This window comes from Nesoenas mayeri, assembly GCF_963082525.1.
Source record: "Nesoenas mayeri genome assembly, chromosome: 12".
NCBI lineage: Eukaryota > Metazoa > Chordata > Aves > Columbiformes > Columbidae > Nesoenas > Nesoenas mayeri.
The window spans coordinates 15150520-15173731 of record NC_137547.1 but is presented as its reverse complement, the minus strand read 5'-3'; the positions used below and the strand labels follow the sequence as shown (position 1 = coordinate 15173731).

Below are 23212 nucleotides of genomic sequence, written 5' to 3'. Positions count from 1 at the left end.
TTGTGATCTGGAAATGGTTTTGGCTAGTTCCTGAAAGCCCTGATGTTCCTGAGCTTTCTATTATACTGGCCTATCTATGCCAGACCATCACATTAGCCAAGCGTTGAAAGAGGGATGCAGACCTCTCAGAAATGGTGTGAAATACACTGCTACTGTGCCGAATGGCTTGGAACAGAATGTTCTGTTGTGAAACACCTCAAAGCCCCAAAACTGGGAGCTGGAGGCCTGGGCAGACTTGGGGATGTGCTGTGGTGGGTGTCAAACACCACAACCATCTCCACAGGACACGCTGAATTCTCTGCTCTCGGTTTCTGAGCCCAATTGACACCTAAAGTAACAGACTCTCTATAAGGGTAATTTGGTATATTTTAATGACCTAGGATATTCAGATTAGCCACAATGAGTTACAGTGGCTTCTGTTTTTAACACTGTGTTTGTTCACTTCTTGAAATGCAACAGAAACAACACAAGAGAAAATTACTCTTGCAACAGAATAGGCAATTGCAAGGGGTTTCTCTGTAAAAGCCCTTTAGTGTATCTACTACACTTAAAATGGACAGATACCACAAACCAAGGAGATTAATCTGCTCTGGTTCATGCTATATTTTAAGTGTAATATCCCTTCTGCTGTATCACAGCAAAATAGGTTTCTATAGTCTTTGCTGAAGATGATCATTGGAGGTTGTTTCTGGAACACTGTAGCAGTTGGGAACTGTAGGTGGAACCACCACAGGTGTCCATGGTGCCTCATCTACTACAGGTGACATCAGAAATCGCTTCCCAGCAGGTTCAGGGACTTACAGAAACACCAATACATGGCACACACATACCGGCTTCCACTTGTGGATTTGGGGGAATTATTATTAACCAAATTACCTGATCACCTAAAATTTCTTGGATTTAGTATGCTTTTTGGATTTCTTTTGACTTTCTACCTGTATATTTGTGAACACTGAGCGGAAATATTCAAAAAGGAAAACAAAGATGTCAAAATCCAAAGTTTGTCAGCTTGCGTATTAGTATTTCTGGGTTTTGTGGTTAATAGATGGCTCTAAATGAGGTCAAAGAATTTTTGTATTTGTTATGAACTCACAAGTTCAAAATCTTTGCTTGTGCTACTTATAAAACCAAATTATAAATCTGCTAAAATATTATTATGTTGGAAAAGAACCGTTATTCCCACAGCTTTGGGGAAAAAAACCCTGCAACACAGCATGCATAATTTATAGCAACTTCTGAAGCAGACCATAAAACTTAGGTCTCATTCAGACTTCAGTCTCAAACATGATGGAATTGCATGAGAAGACAATTGATGAAATTGTAGATGGGCCTTAAAACAGAAGAGAAGGAAAAGAAAAAGCAGAATTCTACAAGTTCATTAAAATCTCCATTAATCTGATGATAATAAAAGATTTGCGGCAGGAAAGTAGGAAAACCTTTCCACGTTTTTTCCAGGCTGCATCTAACAGGCGTCCACACCAACTTCCAGTGTCTGGTGTGAAGGAGTAAAGTCAGGCGTGACCGAGGTGCGAAGCGAAGCGAGGATCCTTGCGCAGCTTCTCTTCCAGAGCAAGGTATTTCTGTGGCGCTGTTTCCTTTTCCCTAAAACAAGAAGGGGAATGTCAGTGGAAAACTGCAGCAGGACGTTGAGTAGAATGTTTTACAGAACAGTTTCAGTGCCGAGTTTCTGGGGGGTGACCTGTAGGTCCCCCCAGGCACTGTCCTCAGGCAGTTGTTCCCAATACCTCCTGAGCCTCAGCGATAGAATGTGGATAAGGAACGTGGTTTCAGAGTAACGGGCGAGGAATTCCTCCTCTTCCTCTTCGCTGAGCTTATCGTGGTTTTCCTGGAACCACTCATCTTTCTTCTGCAGCTCTTCCACCGCCTGTTAGGGGAACGAACAACTAGAAGTCAGGGTAACAGAGAGGAGAGCGAGGAGCAAGGACACACCAAAGCGCAACTCAAAGTTCAGGGAACTGAGATGAAGGAAACCATAAATCAGAGCTGGCTTCTTTTCACAGGAGGCAATAAGTTTGAAATAAGATCTCACAGAGTGAGAAAACAAGGGGAATCAAAATGTGGAACGGCAAGAGGCAGCAAAACCTGAATGAATTGCCTCACTGTAGTCGAGAAGAGCTGGAGACCCAAATCAGCTCTGATTGAGACAGGAACTAAATTTCACCCTGAAGCTATTTTGAGCTTTGACCTTCACATGCTAAGGACATTAAAAAAACAACCAATCAAAAACCCAACCACGCTACACATATACAGGCATGTTTATGGATCTCTTAAAAGTAATCAACGGAGGTTTCTCTCTTGCCTGCTGCCACAATGAGACGTGTTACCCTCCTGCTCCTGCAGAAGAGACTCCAGCAACAACACATCCCGGAGCAAGGCTGGCGATACCTTATCAAAGCGAGCCTGGATGATGTTGGCTTTATTAACGAGGCGCCGCTTCAAATCAGCCAGGCAGTCATTTCTGAGGCGCAGAGCCTGTGCCTTGGTCATTTTCTCTGTGTTTCCAGTTTGAAGAAGGAAAGGTGCCAAGTAATCCAGATCCTGGCCCTCTTGTCCCAGGAGATCATCCTCCCTGCTCTTCTTCTGGAGGAGGAAGGACAGAGAGAGTCACAATCCCATTTACCTGCTTCCCCAAACACCCTGTGATAAGGCAAAATAAAACTCAAGGCCAAAACTACTCCCCTCCCAACTAGCGAGGAAATAATGTTTTGTTTTCCTATAGTTTGATCAAAACTACTGCTTTGCATTAGCTCTGCATACCAACCCTTCCCCAATGAGGTTTTTACTCTGTAATTTATTTCTATCATCCTTTTTCACTTTTCTTGTAATTTCCTTGATTGTAGAGACATCTCTTACACAAAATGTCCTGTCCACTGAGGGCTCTACAAAATGCATTTGTATTTGGACAGAAAGAGATTAGCGCAAAGTATTTTGAGTGATACCACCTTCTAGGCTGGCAAATAGCTGGTTCTTGGATCTTTGTCCCTATTTGTGTTTCACACCAGAATTTTGGCCTGTAAAACCTACTATCACCTTTTATAACCTCTCTATTCAGAAAAGGTCAGTCTAAAAACCATTTGGATGAAGCATCCTTAAGATCTTGAAAAATTGCAAGTAATTATTCTTAAAGCTTTTTGCATTTGTCCAGAACGTTCATAAGGTACTAATTCCTCAACAGAGATCCTAGAACAAAATTGGCTTTGCAAGGAATAATGAAAACCAAGAAAACAACTGACTCCTATCACACAAAGAAGTGCATATTTGCCTAACAAAATGAGCCCTGGCTAGAAAGATACAGCTTGTATTCCCTTATCATGCTCCCTATTATAAACTAATCCTTTATAATAATTTTATTTATTAACTAAACAAAATAAAACAATAATATTTCTCAATGATGTGAGTTTTTCCAGAAAGTCAGAAGGTCATAGCATGATCATCTTCTCATGCAAAGTCAATTGAAGCTGTGCTGATTTACACCTGTTGGGAATTATGCCAAGTATATTTTAATGATGCTAAAAGCTCTTCCGAGATAATTCAGATAGAAAAAGCTTACTCTGGATCTCTTTGTGTATATGTAATAAATACCGCCATTACTGAAGTCTACTTACCATAGCTTCATACTCTTGTCTTCTCTTTTCATTCCTTTCTGTATCATAAATTGAAACTAACAATTTAACAGAATTTTCTTCATTCTCACGGGTCTTCAAAATGTTTAAGACCTTCAAAAAATCAGAAGAAAGACTCCTTAGCTTTCCCACAAAATGACAATACTTTACACGCTTGACCGGCTAACAGAGCAGATGCTGCATACAAGAACTGCAGCATAAGGTTAACTATAGAAAATCTATACAAATATGTTCATATCCTGCTGATAGATTAAGCCAATAGTGGTCTTATTTTTAGATTTCTGCTCTGTATGAAATTCTTGAACACAGTTATTGATATTATCTGTTAAGAAAGCTCACCTGGAGTCATAGTCTTGCCACTATTTTTTAAATTGCATGGATAGCTTTGACTTATTCTTTGTCTTAACAGGATATACAGCACAAGCAATGTGAATATTTTATCTCTTGATACATCAAGACTTAGAAAGTTGGAAAGGTAGTTCATGAGGTCACAGTTAATTAGCTTCAAATTTCTGAAAAAAAAATTGTTCTTAATATTACTCGTATTCTGGGCTAATATAGTTGAGCTCTTCCTCACCAGCTCCTTTAGGAGCAATTCTTCCTCACAAAAACATTTTAAAAAGTAAAATCCAATAGCTTTGCCTCCATCTGCTAGAATGGTTGTATGTATCATTAAGTAATTACAACAACTTCTGAGAACACGGATTTGTTACACTGGTCACAGTGTGATTAGCAGTACAAGCAACGTATTTTATTAACTATTTCCCTACAGTTGCTCCCACAAAAAGTCACTTCAATATTTCGGACAGGACTTCCTGGAAATGCCTAGCAACCAGATACAGCATGACATACAATATGCTTTCTTTTTCGTCTTGTTCCCAGGCAAAAAGCAGATATATTTCTAGATGCCCCAACTCATACGCTATAATTTGCTCTGTGAAACTGTCTTCCTACTTGACAATGAAGAGTAAGAGCAGGAGCTGGAAAGTATGTGACTCTTCATAAATATATTAAAGCTACATCTTTACTGAATAGTGGCTGGGGTTACAAGCTTGATAATTCAGCACAGAGACCAGCTTTGTCACACCAGAGTTTTATTTTTATCATGGCTTATTGTGAGGATGCTTTGGCAACCAGTCAACTGAAACCATTTCCATGCCTGACCAACTCTGACAAGAGCGTGGACACCTCCCTGTTACCTCTGCTTCAGATCGCCGCACTTGTTCCTTCAGCTGCTTCTCCACCTCTATTAGCTCCTGCAACATTTTGTACAGATGGACCAGCTTCTCTTCCTTAGAGAACCCCGCCTGGAAGCAGATAAACTACTGAAAGACAGAAGCGCTCTCTGGGTGCATGGGAGCAGGTACTCTGCTAACAGAAATTGGCACAATTCCGCTATAATCAATATAGTGACATTGATTTCCACCATGGGAACATCTAACCCATGGGCAACAGTTTATTAGACTTCATTTCCATTTTGAATTCATCAGTAACTTAAGCCAGATGGAATGTCCTGCACTTTGCCAATGCTGCTGTTATATAGTTGGAACCAGTTCTGCATTGTTAGAGATGAAAGGATGGCACTATAGCGATTGCAGTCTGCGTATTCTCCTCAATGGAAGATAGAAACTTTAAAGTAACTTACATAACATAAAAAAATCCTGGATTTGCAATCTTTCTTTGATTTTCCCTCAGTGTAATTGTGCAGCATCACTGCAGAATTTACTGGTAGACTTCTGCTCCTGATTAGACTCACATCAGTGATGTTATTGGAGTAACACACGCCCCTTTCCAAAAGACAGAATTTGTCTTAATGACAGCACTCCACTTTTATATACATATATCAGCACTGCATTAAGTCTCAGCATCTTGCTCTGCATCTGCAGGGTGAACTGGGAGATTTAAGCAATGATGTGACCTAATAGGTCCATGGCAGAATTGGAGCTAGAACCCAAGACATCTGCTTCTCTGCTGGATCTCCAAGAGAGAACAGCAGAGGACATTTCAGCTTCCCTGCCAGGAATCTTGCCACCTTCCCTTTGTGTATTGTGATCTAGAAATCTTCAAGACATAACTAGTTTTTCTCCATGCCTGGTATGTGATGCACATGTCTGGGGTCATGACGTCTTCTCTTCCTCTTATCTCCCCCTCTGGTATTTTGAAGAAATCCTTCTGTGAGGCAGTAAGGTAGTTATCCTTGAGGTGGTATGTCAGATGGATCATCTCCTCTGTGATCAGAAAGATACGTTCTGCTACATCTTCATCAGCAGGCTTTTCTGGGTTTCTGTGGAAACACTCCTTGATTTGCTAACAAGGAGGGGAAAGAAAGAGATGGAAGCAGGCTAGGCAACACAGAAAACCAGCAAGATTTGCAGAGTGGGGTAAAAACCCAAGGCAAAAATTTGGCATCTCTGCCTGTACTACAGTGGCCTCTCTTGGCCCATGGTCCTACCGTTCTGTCCTGTGCCTGAGGAAAAGAAAGCACAAAACTGCTTAAAGTAATACAGAAGTCTATTTGTCAGCTTGGGATGCATCCCTGCCTAGGGAACTGCAGGAAGAAAGGTATTTCGGGGCATAAAGTCTCCTACATTCCCCAACATAGGGAAGGAAACAGGAGCATGTTGGGTGCTGGCCCAAAGGCAGGGCACTGCATGGCTCTGTCTTGGCAGGTAAAGTGTCTGAGCCATACTGCCAGTGTCGGATTTGCTCCATCTTCTGTTCTCTAAATCAGACCTGACTAGACGAAGAGGTAGATTACCTGCTTGTAACAAATCAGAGTGATGGGACACTTCATGAGGAACCTAAAATGTTATTAGTTTGGGATCACAACGTGAAATAATTTTACTAGTTTTGAGTCTTGTGAATATTTCATTTCAAAATCACAGCCAAGCTTTTTTCTTTCCTCTGGCACACATTTTCCAAGTCTTAGTTCCCCAGTTTCATTCTAGCTGCTCAATGCAGTTCGTGACAACTGGCCACACTGTAGCTCTCTGTCAGGCAAGCAACTGTGAGACACAGCAGTTGAACAAGGCTTGGATGCCTCATTTGGAGTTTTGCCTTGGCCATGCCCACTGAAAATGAACCTAAAGCCCTAGGCAGTATGTTTTGCATAGTATAAATATCACAGTGACAGATATTTTTCTGTTTCTGTCCTGGCCGTACCACTATAGGCCGGGCATTAGCGTCAGCTCTCGTGCCAGCCAAGTGTACTTTCTTTCCTCTTTTGCCAAACTCCGTGTACCGGACGTGCAGGAAGTCATCCCGCCCCACGAAGTACTCTGTCATCTCCGTAGCACTTTGAACGCGTTTCTGGAGGCCATCAACTCGCGCCTCATTGTAAAACTCCATCGTATTTTCAGTCTCTGGTTCCAGCCACACGTAGGTGTGAGCTAAGGACATAAAAGAGATTGCATACATTTTCATAGTTAGCAACCACAATATGGTGAGCACAGCTGTGTCCAGAGGAAGCCTCATTTTCTTCAGCAGACAACAAGTCAAATGCACGTAAGAGTGTAAGATGGGAATGTTACCTCCTCACTGCTGTGTACCAATGTGTCTAAGGACAGCAGGACAGTTTTGCAGGGACATCGCCTTCCTCATACAGCAAGGCAATAGTGAGCAAGACCCTGCTCTTCCCAAACCAGGAATGGGTGCAGGCTCTCGGGCTGAAATGCTGCTTGAGCAACAGATCTGATGCAGGGCTTTCTCTCCCCCAGCTGCACAATACTGAGAGACCAAACACAATCCCTAGGAGAAAGTTTCTACTTCTATCACCTCTGTTGCTAGAAGTAAATGATATCAGCCTATATATGTGATAGGTATGTATTTTGATTCTGTTATGCTGGGGGGCGAGCACTGTCCAGGTGTGGAAGCCAACAACCCAATTCACTGCTCTCCCCATGAGAGACCATATTTATCAAGGCAATTCATCCCAGAAGTTTGCAACTCCCCCAACTTTGGGCTTTTGCCACTGCTACGAGGGATTCACATGAAGTCCCATCAACTGCAGTGGCTGCTCAGATGAGCTGGAATACCTTTAAGATGGAAGCGGTGTCCTGGGCTGAAGTAGTCTGTGGTCAGCTGTGTTTGCTTATTCACTTCTCTCAAATCCAACATGTCTTCTCGGTTTGTGAACCACTCCTTCACCTCCACTACTTCAGAACCTGGCAGGAGACAAATCGTTGCACAACCTTAGGTCACGCTGTTGGAGGTGGCAAGATCCATCTGATGAGCTCTCAGTGTCAGTGCAAGTACCCTGTGCTCCTGATACATCATATAGTCACTGGAATTGGCCCTGGGCATAGGGGGATTTTGTAGATGAATCCTAATCTATGTTTGAGTAGATGAATTACACTTCAGGAGGGTTTATTTCTCTCCATCTGCAAGAACTAAAGGAATCTCAGGGAGAGGAGGTGGCACAGTGGATGGTTATGTTTAGGTGAGAGAAATTCCATCCCAAATACTTAATGATAGTGTCGTGAGTGAAGGGAAATGAGGTGAGGGCATTACACTACCCAGGAGGGCTGAGGACAGGACACTGTATGTCCAGTTAGGAATCTGCACAGTTTCTTGGACTAGCTGTTAAAGAATAATGCTTCAGAGTACAGAAATCTCCACAGTTCTTAGCTGCCCCTTTCTATGGCTCCTGTTGACACCAGTAGGAATAGCGATGCTATTGGATCAATTTAAACTGGCCTTCCATTTCTCTGAAGACTGAAAATCCAAGCAGGTGACCTGTGACATGGAACAGCTGCATCCTTGGGGTATAAAACAGATTCAAACTCTGACAAGAAACCCTAACAGTGCTGGAAAGTTCTGGGTCTCGTCAAGACAGTAAGTGTGGTGAAGCGTTTGAAGATGCGGTAGACAAGTCCCCCACAAATGTGAAAGGAGGATGAGAAAGCATTACAGAAACTCTGGCAGAAAGGGAACCACCTCCCCCTTCCCATCAGCACACCCCAAGCTGCGTTTGCTCAGTGAATCGAGCGTGTTCACTCATCCCTCTTACACTCTGCATCTGCGTAGACGGTGAGGCGTTTCACCAGCCCATTTTCATTCAGATATGGTGCCCATTTCTCCAGCTTTGCTTTCTTGTACAGAGTCACCTTCGTCCCCTGGCAACAGCGGGTCTCAAACTCTGCAGTGGGCAAGAGAGGTGTCAGAAAAATGGACTCCCTTGTATTCAGCCCCAGAAAAAAATAATTCAAGAGAAAACCATGGTCTAAGGAAAACCAGACATTTATTGATTGCATTCAGCTCCCAGTAAAGCTGCTCAGACCCTGGCTGTTGTACTTTAATGTTATAATAGTATAATAACTCTTTTATTTCCCAAAGCAGATACTTGATAATGCAGGAGCACTCCATTGTGCATAGCAGTAACAGCAAATCCATCCCAGGCAAAATCATTCAGCTAGCAGGAAAATACAGGGTGGGGGGGTGTGTGTGTCTGTGGAGGGGTTCCCACCCAGGACAGGACCATGCCCTGAGGGGCAGCATTCAGGCCTTCACCTACTGCACTTCACTGCTGTACCTTGCCCATCCTGAAGGGAGAACTCTTGAGTGAGATAAACCAACATTCAAAATCCACTAAAAGCTAAGAGTTTAGTTGGGGGGCAAGCAAAAGGCAAAGGAAGAATAAATACCTCTGGGAGATATCTGAATTGGGTCTACCCACGATGGTGGCATGTCAAAACTCCTGTTTTCATCCTCTGGTTCTTGCTGAAACAGAAACAGAGATTTGCATTTTTGAAAGCTTCTCCCAGGAGGCATTTTGGTTCTAGAGGATGCAGTGCAGCAATCAGAGCTCAGCTTGTGCAAAGCTGCACAGGTCCTGGGGAACACAGTGGCAGAGTTATGAGAGCTGTGTCGGTCACACACAGCCCAAGGACAGAGGTAAGCAGCACACTACAGCTTACGCAGAATGAGAACTTCACTGCATCCCCACACTCTCACTAGCACATCCCTTCTCGAGCCTAACGACATTCTCTTCTTTTGGCTGGACAGGGGATGAAGGTGACAATCGTCATTCAAACTAATGACCAGCTTATTTTATGTAGACCTTGGAAAGTGCTTTGCTCCCCTGTTATGGTCACAGGCTGAGGAGAGCAGGTAACAGGAGGGAATGCCATGTAACTGGTGTTACTCCATCCTGCTGTGCTCGTGCAATGCCTGCTTTATGAGAGTGTTCTCCCACCAGGACAACATACCATTTTTGCTTCCAGTACACAACATTTTTTGCTATATAAAAGTATACACATTATTTCTACATTTGGCTGGTAACTCCACTTGGCAGTCAGGAGAACAGGGCGCTGACCAGCAGAGAAAGAGTATCCAGAAAAATTTCAGTTTGGGCTGTATGTTTTTTTAATTATTTCATCCTAAGGGTCAATACACTGGAGGCCTACGGACATCCCTCGCCACTTAGGACACCAGGAGTACCACCTGGGGTCTTGCTTCAGGAAGCATCAGAACCATTCAAGATTGAGAAGGATTCTAAAGTGCAAACCACAACTTAGCAAGAGCAATAGTGATCTGACCTGGAGAGGGCAGCAGGCAGGCAGACATGAGCAGGCCTACGAACACACCAGTTGGATTCAGCATCCCCACCGTGGGACAGCCATCATTTGGGTCACTCACCACGTCATCCATGTCATTGTCAGGCAACTCATTTTTCTCCTCAGCACCTGGGAGCAGCTGATGAGGCTTGTCGCTCCCCGAAAGCATAACCTCCCAGCGGATATTGTCACTCAAGTCAAAGACAAGATCCTAAGCCAAACAGAAGAAACCCAATTAATTACAGGGCACTCTGAAGGGCCTGACACTAAACTGAACGCTGCTCCTGCACCTCTGCGGTGCTGTGGACCCAGCTGGGTGTCAGAGAGTTAAAGGACTCTAGACAGACTCTGGATCTCAGTGAGGTGGGCTCTCAGACCCTTGGCTGGCTGGTAGGACCCCAAAGACTGCCCCTGTGCCTAGAAGGCTATAGAACCTTTTCCTCACGGTGCCTCTGCCACAGATGATAGGAAGTTGCTGGAAATGTTTCTGCTTCCTTCCTCGGGGCACGCACGATGCCAGGGTCATCCACACAGGCCTAACGCTGCTCTGACTCAGATCCTCAGATCCTCCCCTTTACATCAGCTGGGGACTAGCTGAGGTGTGGGAAGGGCCTAATCAAGATCTTTCCTGCCTTGAGCCATGCTTGACAGGTTCAAAATATCCTTTGCCTTAAAAGCTGTTGCTTGAGAGAATGGGTGTCCAGCCAGCCTTAAAAGCTGATATTCTAACACTGTCATGCTTAACAAGTGTGATCCATATTTCCTAGCTCAGGGTCTGGGATGTTCTGGAGTAGTTCAGGAGTCTATGTAACCAGAGCAACATGACCAGAGACAACGCAGGGAATGGTAAGTGAGAACTAGGATCACCACTGATCCTGGACTTCCCAGGACTCAGGTAAGCCCAACTGTCCCTCCCAGGCACAGGGTCCTTAAGGGCTCATTACCTTGCAGCCGTTCCAGCAGTCCTGCATGTTCACCCAGTAGTTCCTGTGGTTCCAGACGCTCTCGATCCCAAGGAACTGCTCATCCATGGTGCCATGGCTGTTTCCCGTGAAGGGGTTGATAAAGAAGGTCTCAGGCACCTCTCTCTTCCCAGACAGAACCAAAACCCATGCATGCACCCGTAAGCCATGCAAAGGGTCCCCCTTGGGCTTTTCCACTTCCTGTAGCGCAGAGGACAGAGCTGTAATTATTGCCATTTTATTGCCACTTTAGTCTAACCCAACAGCAATCTTATTCTCTCCTCTACCCACTTCTAAAGGTTTCCAGGCCCTCAACACTCTCCAGAAGAGTGAGGCAATACATACCCAGTACCTATTCCTGTGTCAGCACCCACTGTGCTCCCAGCAGCCAAGTGCACATGGCCATGATCACCCTGATGTGATGTGTGGTGACCTCCCTTCTTTGCTCAGCTATTACCTGTGTCTCAGCATTTGCTCCTGACGTTTAGAGTGAGCTGGACCTTGCTTACTCACCATGACCACCTCCTCTCCTCTTTCCTTGTCCTTTTGAGCAGCTTCAGTTTCTGCCTTCTTTGCCTTCTTGGCCTTTTGCTGAAGTTCGAACTTGCTCTGCAGGTCTGGTGGGGACTTAATTCTATACTTGTTGGACTTCTTAATCTCCTCTTTTGGTACCTGTGTCCACAAAAGCAGGGTATTGCTGTGAAACCCAGCAGGGATTAAGAGAAGGCAGAAAACATGGCTGACAGGTACCTCCCAGTTCCCATCCCTTGGCAGTTTGCAGTATTAGACCTGGGGAAGCCAAAGAGAGCTCGTAAGGAACCGTGGAAGAGACCACTCAAAAGATCTCTTTGATGAGGTCCCTGCTTGATACAGACTGAAACCCAGTGTAGGCCTGAAGTCGTTTCCCTTAGCTCAACTGTGGAGCTCACTGGAAATGAACAGGCAGAGTTCCCTGCACATCTCACCTCCTGTGTCTTCCTGAGCAGCGGACACACCTCCAGAGTCTCATCCAGGGTGCATATCTCGCGGGTGGCATACCCGTGCACACAATAGGCATCATACCCAGCCCCGATCAGCATGGAGCACAGCAGCACGCTGAAGTCAAAGCAGTTCCCTCGCTGATATTTCAGGATGGTGGTTGGGGAATAGAGTGAACTGGGCTTGAAAGAGAGAGATTCGTGTTCTCAGAGGTTGTCTTGTGTGGCTGAAACATACACCAGGCAGAGAACAGGAGCGAGAAAGGGCATTGCCCACATCCCTGGGCATTACAGCCATAGGGAATCTCTTATATAAAACGCCTATGTGAGCCACAGACACCAAAAGTCCCCTCCAAAGTGATCTGTGGAAATTCTTCCCCCAAATCTGGTAACAAATTAAACTATAGGGAGAGATGGGCAGAAAAATCTTATCAAACTACTGAAAACCTAATGCTAAGCACAACACTGGAGTGGGGCTTAACTCACCTCTAGCTGGTCTGTCTGCAGCCTTTCAAAGCAAAAGTCCCATCAGCTAAATTATACTTGAGAGGAAGGATCATATTCCCTTCTGGCCCTCATCAGTGACCAAGGAAAGGGATCAATACACACATACCGCATATAGAGAGGTTCTACATAGACAGTCTACTCCCAGATCTCAGACATCACCTTAGGTGGTCAAGGCAGTTTCTGTCTGCTAAATGGAGATACATTATCTGCAGTTGCAAAGTGCCAGAGTTCCTCTTGAGAGCCTTGGCTAGCATGGAGCTTGTGTAGGTTGTTTGGGGCACTCTGCAGAGCATCAGCAGTCCTTGTTAGCAAAGACTGTGCTCCCTTCGCTTTAGCTGATTCACGCCAGCCAAGAACTTGCTCCAATTCTGGCATCATCCCTTCTTGCCAGTCTAGAAATCTCTCTTTAGCCACCCCAAAATATCCCCAAAATTGGGACAGAAGTGTTTAGAGCCTCTAAGAACTAGTCACTGAGGTCAACCATCATCCCCTGAGCTTTCTATGCTCCTTTGTTCCAAGGCATCGTGGCCTTTGGAGGGGAAGCTTGTCTGCCATTGCAACCTGCAGCAGACCAGCTGGTCACCTGTGGTGACTGAGAGCAGGGCCAGGCCCACTCTTGTTGAAATGGTGCTCAATTGTTTGACAGGTACAGCACTGTACGTGAACTGGGATTACAGGTCCAAACAGAGTGTGAAGGGCCTGGGAAAATCTGAGGGTTGGCTAAGTAATAAGGGGATGATGGAGGGGTCAAAGACCTTTGTAATCCCAGCCACTGGGGCTTCCACGTTGTATCCTGCTGAGAGGCCCTTCTGTCACTTCTGTTACGGGGCTGTTTCTGACGGGACTGCAACCCCTTTCTTACCGGTGTGATAGGGGACTTGAGGGGCTCCATAATGAGGTAATCAGAGACAAAGCTGGCACAGCCATCCCAGTGGTACAGCTCTGTATAAGGCAGCAGGGTTGGCCTCACTGTTGTGCTCACAAACTTCTGCAGGGCAACAAGACAACTTTGGTTAGCCAACAGAGGCCTTGGCAGAGTCTCCTGTCCAAAGCCATCCCCTCTGACCAACCCTGGATGCTACAGCTCACATTCAGGACCTCCCCAGAGCATATGAAACAGCATCAGTAACCCTCCTTGCCTGTTCTGAGATGGAAGCTGCATGGAGTTGAGAGGCCATCTGCTTGTCTGTGGCTAAAACTTCAAGCTCATCTCACACACATTACAGATCTGATCCAGTTCTTCTCTTCATTTTCAAGCAAGACAAACAGCTACTGCCTTTTCTAGCTTTTACATCTTCCAGCATTTTTTGCCTTGCATGTTAATGACATAATAAATACTGGGGAAAGCTGGTCCAAAGTAGCAATTATAGATGCTTTGGAGAGCATCAAGCCCAGAACTAGAGAAAAGTTGTGCAGCTTGGGCTTAGTCTTAAAACCAGACCACAAACTTCCACTTTTACTTCCTTCCCTGTAACTTCTGAGAAGTTCAGAATAAGACCTAACTCTGTTTCCAAACTCCATACCTGTGGCTAAGCCTGATCCTTATCTATTCCGTGTATTTCTTTTATGTCCCTTTATGGTCATTCCTGTTTCCTAAGGGTCGCTCTGCAGGGCTGCAAGCTGCCTGCAGCTGACATGGCACCACCACCATGTGCACAGTACAATGCACTTGTGGGTTTGGACAGCCACGGTGTTCTCGGGGTGTTGTGCACTTGCTCATGGTGCTGTGGGCACAGCAAGTGGGTTCCCATTCCCTTTGGCCAGGAGGGAGGGCAGGACGGGCTGCTGTCCTTCCCCAGTATTCGTCACTACAGAAGCCATGTGGCGCCCACGCTGTGGCCCAGCCCCACACCAGCCCGTACCTCCACGCCACACTCGTTGACCGGGTGTAGGAAGAGCGGCTTGCGGTCAGGGCAGATGTGAGTGTACTGCTGGAGGAAATGGGCAGCAATGTGCAACAGCTTCTCTTCATTGGGGGAATTTGTCTTGTACGAGGATGGTAACTGAGACGTGTCAATGGAGCTCCAGTCAAAATCACTTCCAGGGCAGGAGAAGAAACACAGGTAATAAGCTGGGTGCAACTTGGGAAAGATGACCTGCTATCAAAAAATGGCAAGGGCTCCCTGTTTCCCAGGGAAAAAAATGGGGATTATATCCAATGACATGATTCTGGCATAGCCAAGCTTCTCTGGAGTGATGGCAACCTGCCATATTCCCAGAGGCTCAGGGGATCTTTATATAGTGTCGTGACACAGCATTGAATGAATGCATATGAAGCAAATCTTACTGACACATGCCCACTCTCAGACGAATACATCAGGCAGATGAAACTCATTCACTCCGCTCCCTGTGCAAGAGGACCATATGTGCCATCCACACACATGCAATCTCCCTGTGGGCCCCAAAGGGATCCTCTCTGCTCATCCCAGTAACTAACAGACACACATGACTTACGGTACATCACTTGGGACACAGACTTGCTCCACAGACTCCTTTGTCTTCAAGTCCTCGAGTTTATCACTGATCTCCAAAGGCTTCAGCTCTTTGTCTTTTTGCTTCTCTTCTTCCTGCTCTTCTTCGTGCTCCTCTTCTTCACGCTCCTCCAGGACCTCCATTCTGCCTCCTCCTGTCGCTACAGAAATGCACACAGCAGGACGAATTCAGGGGTGGAACCCAGATACACAGCAACACAGAAACATTTGCATTCTGGCCACAGTGATTTAGTACAAGAGCATGGCTCAGGCAGCCAAAAGCACAATTCCCATTTCTGCAACAGTAAAGAGTGAGCACTGAATGTGAGCTCGGGCTGGGCTTGGGAAATAAGTGGCTGCATGTTCCTGGGCAGCTCAGCCTGGGGGATCTAAGGAGCCATTGAAGGAGGAGTGTTGTTTTTACAACTGATCTGGCACCTGACCCCAGCGAGGGGGAAGGACTGAGAGACATCAGACTATGAATCCTTAATGTAAAACAAAGTCTCTTCGAACTAATTCCGGAATGCAAACTGATTTCTGTATTTTAAAAAAGTTAATCTAGGGGGAAGGGTGGCCAAAGAGCCAGGAATCCATATTTTAAATAGATTGATAAGGGGAAGGGGGTTGTTAAAATTAGATGAATGAAATATATAAACGGAGGCAGGCGTCAGGTAGTCTGTAAACCCTGATGTACCCAACCAACGGGGAACAGGGGAGGGAATTTGCGGCTGGGATTTGGAGGGGGGGGGGGGTGGTGGATATAAGCAGGGGCTTTTCACGCTATTCCATGTGCCTGCCTTTAGGTGGAACACCCGATCTTTCAAAATCGTTAATAAAATACGCTTTGCTGAGAGATCCTGCCCGGGACTATATAATTGCCAAGGCAATTGTTTCCTACACGGGCACCTGCCGACGGCCCGAGCCCGCGGGCTGCACCCAGCCGGCCGGCCGCGCCGGGGACCTGCCAGGACGGGATGTTTTGCAGCAGCGCCGGCAGCCTCCAAGGACAGAGCGCTGTTTGTGTTATTTATTTACATCTCAGGGAGGCTGGGGGCTGTTTGTTTTCCCCTCCCTCCGGTCAGGCTGACCCTGTGAGGAGCGGACAGCAGGAAAGAGGCACAGACCTTGCACCGCGGGTGGCGGGACGGCGGGTGTCCCTGGGCGCAGCACCGCACCCCGGCCCTCGCACCACCCCGGCAGCCCCCGCCACCCCTTCAGCCCCGCGTCCCAAGGCCGGGCCGGGCGCAGCCGCGGCTCCCCTGCCCTCCGCCGCCTGCCCGGCCTCACCGCCTCCGCCCCGCCGTTGCTGCCGGCCCGCGCACCATGGCAACGCCCGCCGCAGGGCCGGCTGGAGCTGGAGCTGGAGCTGGAGCCGGGGCGGGGGCTGCCCCGGCCTCCCCGTGCCCCACCCCGGGGCTTACCCGCAGGGTCCCCTGGCACCCCGCACACCCTGGCTGCCCCCATGCCCTCGGGGGCTCCTCAGGCGCCCCAGCCTGCCCCGCGCTCAGAGCTCCGACACCCGCCCCGGGGAGAAGGCAGCGCCTCCGTCCTGAAGATTTGTGGGCGAAACGAGGGGGAAGCGGCCAAACCCTGTCCAGCAGGGCGGCTTCGCCACCAGCTCCCGGAGACAGAAAGGCTGCCCTTAAAAACCAAAAAACAACAACAAAAAACCCCACACACTACAAAACACATAACAAAGCCCCCTCCCCGCCACATTCCTCATCTTTTTGTTGCTTTCTGAGCCCGTGGAGCTGCACTGCCTTTGCATCTCTAAGCAACTCTGTGAAAGCTTCTCTCCCCATTAATTGCTTTGTAAAATACACATTGCAAAGCGTAGCTTCCTCACCCAAGAGCTGGCAGCAGGTGATGGCAGGAGGCCTTTATTTTCTTCTTTTTTTTTAATATCTTTATTGCGAGTTCATTAGGCTGTAAGCAGGGTCAGGTGCTAAACACTTTGTTTTTTCAGTTTTTCATTGTGCTTAGGAAAAAAAATAGATGGAAAGACTTTCACATTTGCTCCTATGTTATGGTGACTGTAGCAATTAAAGCTCTGAGGATGCACTTAGTCAATATATATCAAGAAGCATCACTTTTGAGTGATTGCTGCTATTTGCAGCTGGTTACTGTTTCCCAAATAAAGCATGACAGGACCAAGCCCCCATCCCTCCATCTCCCACCAGTACTTCCCACCAAATCTTAGATGCCAGAAGTCACCAAAAAAATGCCAAAGCCAATGTACATTGTGGTTGCAAAACCACGCATGTTCAGTCCACGCAGTTATCTGGCCTTCGCGTGTGCCGCTGTGGTATCTCATTATTGCTGCATCAAAAGCAGGTACCAAGAAACCAGTTGGATGCACGAAACCCCATATTCCTGGGGATTTTGCAGATACTCCCCCTGTTTGTGAACCCAGTGAATTGGGTCAGTGTTCCCAGGCCACTGGCTAATCGAAAAGGCCATCTATGCCGGAGGATGGACTTTCCTCCCCGGCTGCTGCTGAAGGATGCTCAGCTGGCTCTTGTGCAATCAGAGGCAGCGTGTTTGCGTGGGGGAGAAGGATGAGCTGCTGGAAGGCGATATAAGGCACGAGGTGTGGAGCATGAGAGCAGGAGCAGCCTGGGGCAGCGGCGGGTGGAGGAGCAGAGTGGCCCGGCGATGGTAAGTGGGCTGATATGGGTTACTGGGAAAGCAAGGATCCTTTTGCAAGTCCTAACTCTTCAGAAGAGCTGTATTGGGAAGAGAGAAAAGGCTTTCCTCTTCAGGGAGCCTGGACTGATGCCTCAGCTGTGTGGTTTTACTCAAAGTACCTGTTCTTAGTGAAATGTGGCTTTATCACTGTCAGCACATCCCTGTAGGTCTGAGGTCTGGTTTCTCCCACCCCCTCTTTCTGGAATAGTACCTATATTCAAGACAGTATTTGACTCTTGTGTTAACCTGGAGCAGGAGAGGAGTTTCTGATCTGGCCCTGCAGGATAGGAAATGACTTTGTGCCGTTAAACCTAGATTTTTTGAAGGACATACACTACAGAAATTATCACGCTCATGCTTGAGGGTCGGCTCTTTCTAAATGACTGCAAACATCTCCAGCGAGTATGCTGGAGTTAACGAGAGCCTGCTTGTTTTTACAGGAAAGGACTGTGAGATGCTTGCTGCTGGTCTCTGCCCTCTGCCTGGCTGGTGGTGAAGGCGACAAGAGTGAGTCTCCTGGGTCACAGATGAGTAGTATGGAAAGGAGAGGTCAAACCCTCACCTGATCTGTGTCCAGATTCCTCATTCAGGGCACTGCTGAAGGCTGCTAAGGGAGGACAGCAAGAGGGGGGCTGTGGGGACAGGAACTGGGGTGTAAGAGCTGGCAAAATAGGTGGAAACTTCAGGGTCTCCATCCCAGCCACATATGGTGTATAACCCATGGAGATGGGCACAGGTGCTGTGAGGTGCCACCACTCTCCTTGCTAGCTGCTGGCAGGCTCCGTAACTCTGATCCAGATTACAGCCATGCTGAGGAGTTGTCCCAGGCTCTCAGTCACTTCCTCCCAGGCAAGCCAAGGTGGCAGATTCTTCCTCAGAAGTGTCTGCTCTGACTCTAGGCGAGGATCTCAGCCCCTGAGAGCTGTGCAGGACTTCATGCCATGGGGCGAGTTCACTCTCCTGTCTCTCCTAGAGGAGATATTCTCGCTGAGTTTCAGCTTACTCACCTTTCCCTTGCTGCAGGTGAGCTGGTGAGCACACATGGCCTGAGGCAAGGGGTTACCCTCCGTCTCCAGAGAAGCCCGAACACCTGCCTGCCAAACCCCTGCCAGCACCAGGGCGGCTGCCAGGTGATGGAGGACAGACCAGTTTGCAGCTGCAAACCGGGCTTCACAGGGACGTTCTGCCAAGGTAGGGCTGGGGATGTTGGTGAGTCCTCCTCACTTTGTCCACGGGCACCAGTGGGGAGGGTGATGGGCACGGTGCACTGGTGTTGCCAGTTCTCTTCACTGCAGGCTCCAGGAGCACGTCCCAGCTCCTGGTTCGGGTGCATCCTGCCACCACCACTATGTCCTGACTGCACGCTGGTACAACGCCCAGCCACAGGCCACTTCCTTCCTCTCCAAGAGTCTTAATTCCTTAATTCTTTGGCTGTCAAGGTGCCGTGCCATGGTGTAGCCATGACAGGGCAGTGGGGCATGCTGTGGAGCACAGTTGCTTTCCAGTCTCAGAACAGGTACACACACTCCAGCACAGCTACAGTGAAGCCTCCCAGCATCCTCCAACAAGGCTGGGATGAGGATCCCTTGAGCTCAGTGGGACTGTGCCATCCCATAGCTGACCTAGGGCTCCTTCAGGCCTCTTCCTTATTGCTATTGCAGATGGCTTTTTCCTCCAGATGTGGAACTCAAGTTGGCCTGCGAGGAAGAGCACATGGAGATGATGGTGAGGAAGGAGGTGTTTGAACTCTTGAAAATCCCCCGGGAGTTTGTCCACTTGAAGAACCCGGCATGCAAGGTCTCAGAAAGAGAAGAAGAGGGTGAGCTGTTTTTTGCAGCCACCCTTACAGGTGAAAACCACACTGCCTGTGGATCAAAAATTCAGGTAAGGATCCAGCAGAGCCTCTCTGCATAGCTCTGAAGCTGTGAGAGGAGCAGACATGCTGAGTGAGGACAGCAAGGGGAAGATCTGGAGGCTTCTCCTTTTATATCTGGGTGCTGTAAAGTTCTTGTTCCCCTTGGAAGGCTTCCCTGGAGGCTGTCAGAAAGCTCTTCTATCTCCACCTAACCCCTGCTGGCAGTACATCTTGTCTTATTCAGCAGAGCATGGAAGCCTCAGTGTGCTCTTTACTAGCTGATAACAGCCCTCAGCTTTCTGGCAGCATCCTCTGAGCTCTACAGCCCTGGATATAGCCCCTTGGTCCCTCACGTGATTCATGGGTCAGGGTAGGTGTGGAGAAGCTGGTGCTCCAGCTCTGCATTGCACAGAAGGGCTCTCACCTGCGGTCACCACACTGACTCCTGCCTACTCTAGGGGTGGTGGTTGCCGGTAGCCCCTGAACATGGGTCTTGAGCAAAAACCCCAGCAGATATCCAGGAGGCCTGGAGCTGAGTTGCACATTCTGAACTGAAGCTTGGAGCTCTGTGTATGGACTTGGACATGGTCGGGAGACTTGATTTCTGTGTCATTCCAGCAAAACGGCTCCCATGTGTCGTACTCCAACGTCATTGAGTCAGAGCAGGAAGCACGCAGGGGTGTCATCTCCCGGAGGTTTCAGCTGGAGGTGCATTTCTCCTGTGTCTACGCCTATGAGCAGGTGGTGAAATTGCCTTTTGCTCTCGCCCCTGTTGACAAGTGAGTGATCCCTCTTCACCTTGCTGCTGACAGGGTATGTTTGAGCTTGCGGAAAAATAGACGCCTTCAATGAGGTGACCTGCAAAGGCCCTGGGGAGCCACTAGAGAGCTCTGAGAGCAATGCCACATCAGGGTGCCTTCCTTTCTCTTCCCAACATGGATTTTCAACACAAGGTTTGGGCCTGAAACCAGGATGGGAACTGGCAGATGCCCCTACCAGGCCCCTGGGGAGGTGCAGGTTAGGACTCCCTGGGCTGCCTTTCTCGTAGCCCTCACTGGCCAGCGGGTCAGTGGGAACCCCTGGAGCTCCTTCCCTCTGTCCATACATGGCACAGACATGCCAGCCAGGATGCAGCTTGGGGCCTGGCTCTCATGAGGCTCCATCCAGGAGCAGAGGCACATCCAAAGTCAGTGCACCTGTGCCAATGGCCTGACTTGTGCTATGTCCTTCCTGCCTGCTTATTCTGCTTGTGAACTCTCCTCTCTTCCTCTCCTCTCAGGCTGGTGCAGTTCGTGGTCAGCGAAGGACACTTCAACGTCAGCATGAGACTCTACAAGACCGCCTCCTACCTCCAGCCCTATCACCTGCCGACCACTGCCATCCCTGTCACAGACACGCTCTATGTCCTGCTGAAGATAGAGGGACAGCACCAGCTCAAGTACTTCCTGCTGAGCGTTGAGGACTGCTGGGCCACCCCAAGCGTGGATCCCTACCAGGACATGCGGCACAAGCTCATTGAGAAGGGGTGAGCGGTGTGTCCCTGCTGCATCTGGTCTTCTTGCACCATGAGCACAATTGCATCTCTTTGCTGGGTGCTAAGGACAGGTTGCTATGAGAGCAATGAGCAGTGACACCATCATTGCTCATAGGTGGAACCTATGGCAGACACTGTCATTTAAATGGTGGACCAACCCCATAGATGAACCCCTTAACCACTCTGAAGTGGGTCCCGGCCAGCTGGGTAGGCAAAGAGCAGGGAGGGGAGTGGGGAGACCTTGCTGGGATTTGCAGAGAGGTCTCTGCTGAAGAGTGTGCATTAGAGGGGGCTGCAGTCAAGCTGAAGCCCATAATGTGGGTATCTGGGAAGCAGGAGTCGCAGCCAGGCTCACTCGAACCATGCAGAGCAGCTGTGGCCCCAGAGAGCAAGACATGGGCCAGCTCTTGTGCTGGTGGCAGTTCCTCTCTGAGCTGAGCACAATGCAGGGTGCCAAGGGGAGGCATCCCCACCAAGCACTGACAGAAATAGTCCAGTTCAGCAAAGCTTGGGGGCTGCACCCATCCCTCTGTGCTCTAGTGTCCCAGGCTGGGATGCTTCCACCTCATTTGCTGCCTGCTGACTGAGCCATCATGTCCTAGGTGTCCCCATGATGAGACAGTGACATACCTGAATGCCATTGGAAAGAGCACTACTGCCAAGTTCAGCTTCCAGATGTTTCAGTTTGTTGGTTACCCTGAGGTGTTCCTGCACTGCCGTGTCCGGCTCTGTCTCCCTGATGGCCCGGAGCCCTGTGCCAAGGTGAGCTCTGTCGGTGGTCTGCACTGTGCAGGGACCTCCCAGAGAGGTGGTGGATGCTCCATCCCTGGAGACATCCCCAGCCAGGCTGGACAGGGCTCTGAGCAATCTGATCTGGCAAAGATGTCCCTGCTCATGGCAGGGGAGTTGGACTAAATGGGCTTTGAATGTCCCTTCCAACCCAAACTGTTCTCTGATTCTATGCTCTGGGGTCTTGACAAGTCCCAGGCTGCAGCCCAGAATGTGCCTCTGACAGGGGGAGACCACCAGGATGGCTCTTGTCACCCAGAGTGGGCTTCTTCCCTGCCCTCTGGTTCCATCACCTTTCCCTTTGCTTTGTTGACAGCAATGCCCCAGGCGCTGGAGGAGCAAGCGGGCGCTGGCGGATGACTACAATAAGATTGTCTCCTACGGGCCCATCCACCTGCTGTCTGCTTCTTCCTTGGCAGCAGAGACCCGCCATTCCAGAACTGACCTACAGGGCCAGGGCGGTACGTATGTCCCTCTGGGGAGGGCAGGAGCTGCTCACAGACCCTTGCAACAGTGTGAGCAATGCTAGGTTACTTAAAAGGGCTGCTAAAATCACTGCCCTGCACAGAAGCATGGAGTCTTTCAGGTGTCATGGCCATGCATGGCATGCTCCAGAAGCCAAACCTGCACTGAGGGGTCAGCTCTGCGGGAGCAGCTCCATTCCAGGCACAGGTCAGGCTGAGCAGGGGACCTGGGTGGGACAATGTCACCGTTTATTGATGGGACCAGGAACCAGAAGGCTGTAGGTGCAGCAGCCCAGGTGAGGAATGCTGGGTTTTCACACTGGACCTCTGCATCAAACCAGCAAGGCAAGCTCCTTCTCAGCACTGAATTCAATCCAGGGGATCCGAGAAGGTCCAGGAGCATGGCTGGGGGCAAGCTCCCCTACGGCATAGCTCAGGCCAGGCATGAATGCCGAGCTAAATGGAGCCTCTGGTCAGTGGGTGGAGACCTCTGGTCAGGCCAGGTGGGGTGACCAAGTCCTGTTGGTGCCTTCAGGGTGCCGAAACACTCCCAGTTCCCGTGGCTCTTCCTTCAGAGGAAATTACCTCCCCCGGAGATGCTGTACCAGGGATCAGCACCGGCTGAGGGCACCCAGATGTATAACCAACCTTCCTCCTCTTCAGCAGGACCCAGCCTGTGGATCCCTGGGGCCATCATCCTACTGTGTGCCTTTGGTATCCTCACCATGGCTGCTGCGGCTGTCAGTGCCAGGTGGCGAAGGATGTAG

At 48.7% G+C, this 23212-nt stretch overlaps 2 protein-coding genes across 2 annotated transcripts; one reads left to right on the top strand and one right to left on the bottom strand.

The window, feature by feature from the left end:
- Positions 1-1511: 1511 nt before the first annotated feature.
- Positions 1512-15259, bottom strand: DRC7 (dynein regulatory complex subunit 7; the record flags this gene model as incomplete). Its single annotated transcript, XM_080352027.1, has 17 exons — positions 1512-1602; positions 1746-1885; positions 2407-2601; positions 3627-3737; positions 4844-4951; positions 5736-5951; positions 6807-7033; positions 7679-7807; positions 8653-8781; positions 9287-9362; positions 10281-10409; positions 11143-11361; positions 11674-11832; positions 12126-12320; positions 13507-13632; positions 14507-14740; positions 15122-15259. 17 exons carry the CDS (start codon positions 15257-15259, stop codon positions 1512-1514), a joined length of 2622 nt encoding a protein of 873 aa, XP_080208153.1.
- Positions 15260-18207: 2948 nt separating this feature from the next.
- LOC308045024 (pancreatic secretory granule membrane major glycoprotein GP2-like) lies at positions 18208-23212 on the top strand (the record flags this gene model as incomplete). Its single annotated transcript, XM_080352026.1, has 8 exons — positions 18208-18310; positions 18827-18994; positions 19482-19687; positions 20277-20437; positions 20938-21183; positions 21795-21954; positions 22298-22442; positions 23112-23212. 8 exons carry the CDS (start codon positions 18208-18210, stop codon positions 23210-23212), a joined length of 1290 nt encoding a protein of 429 aa, XP_080208152.1.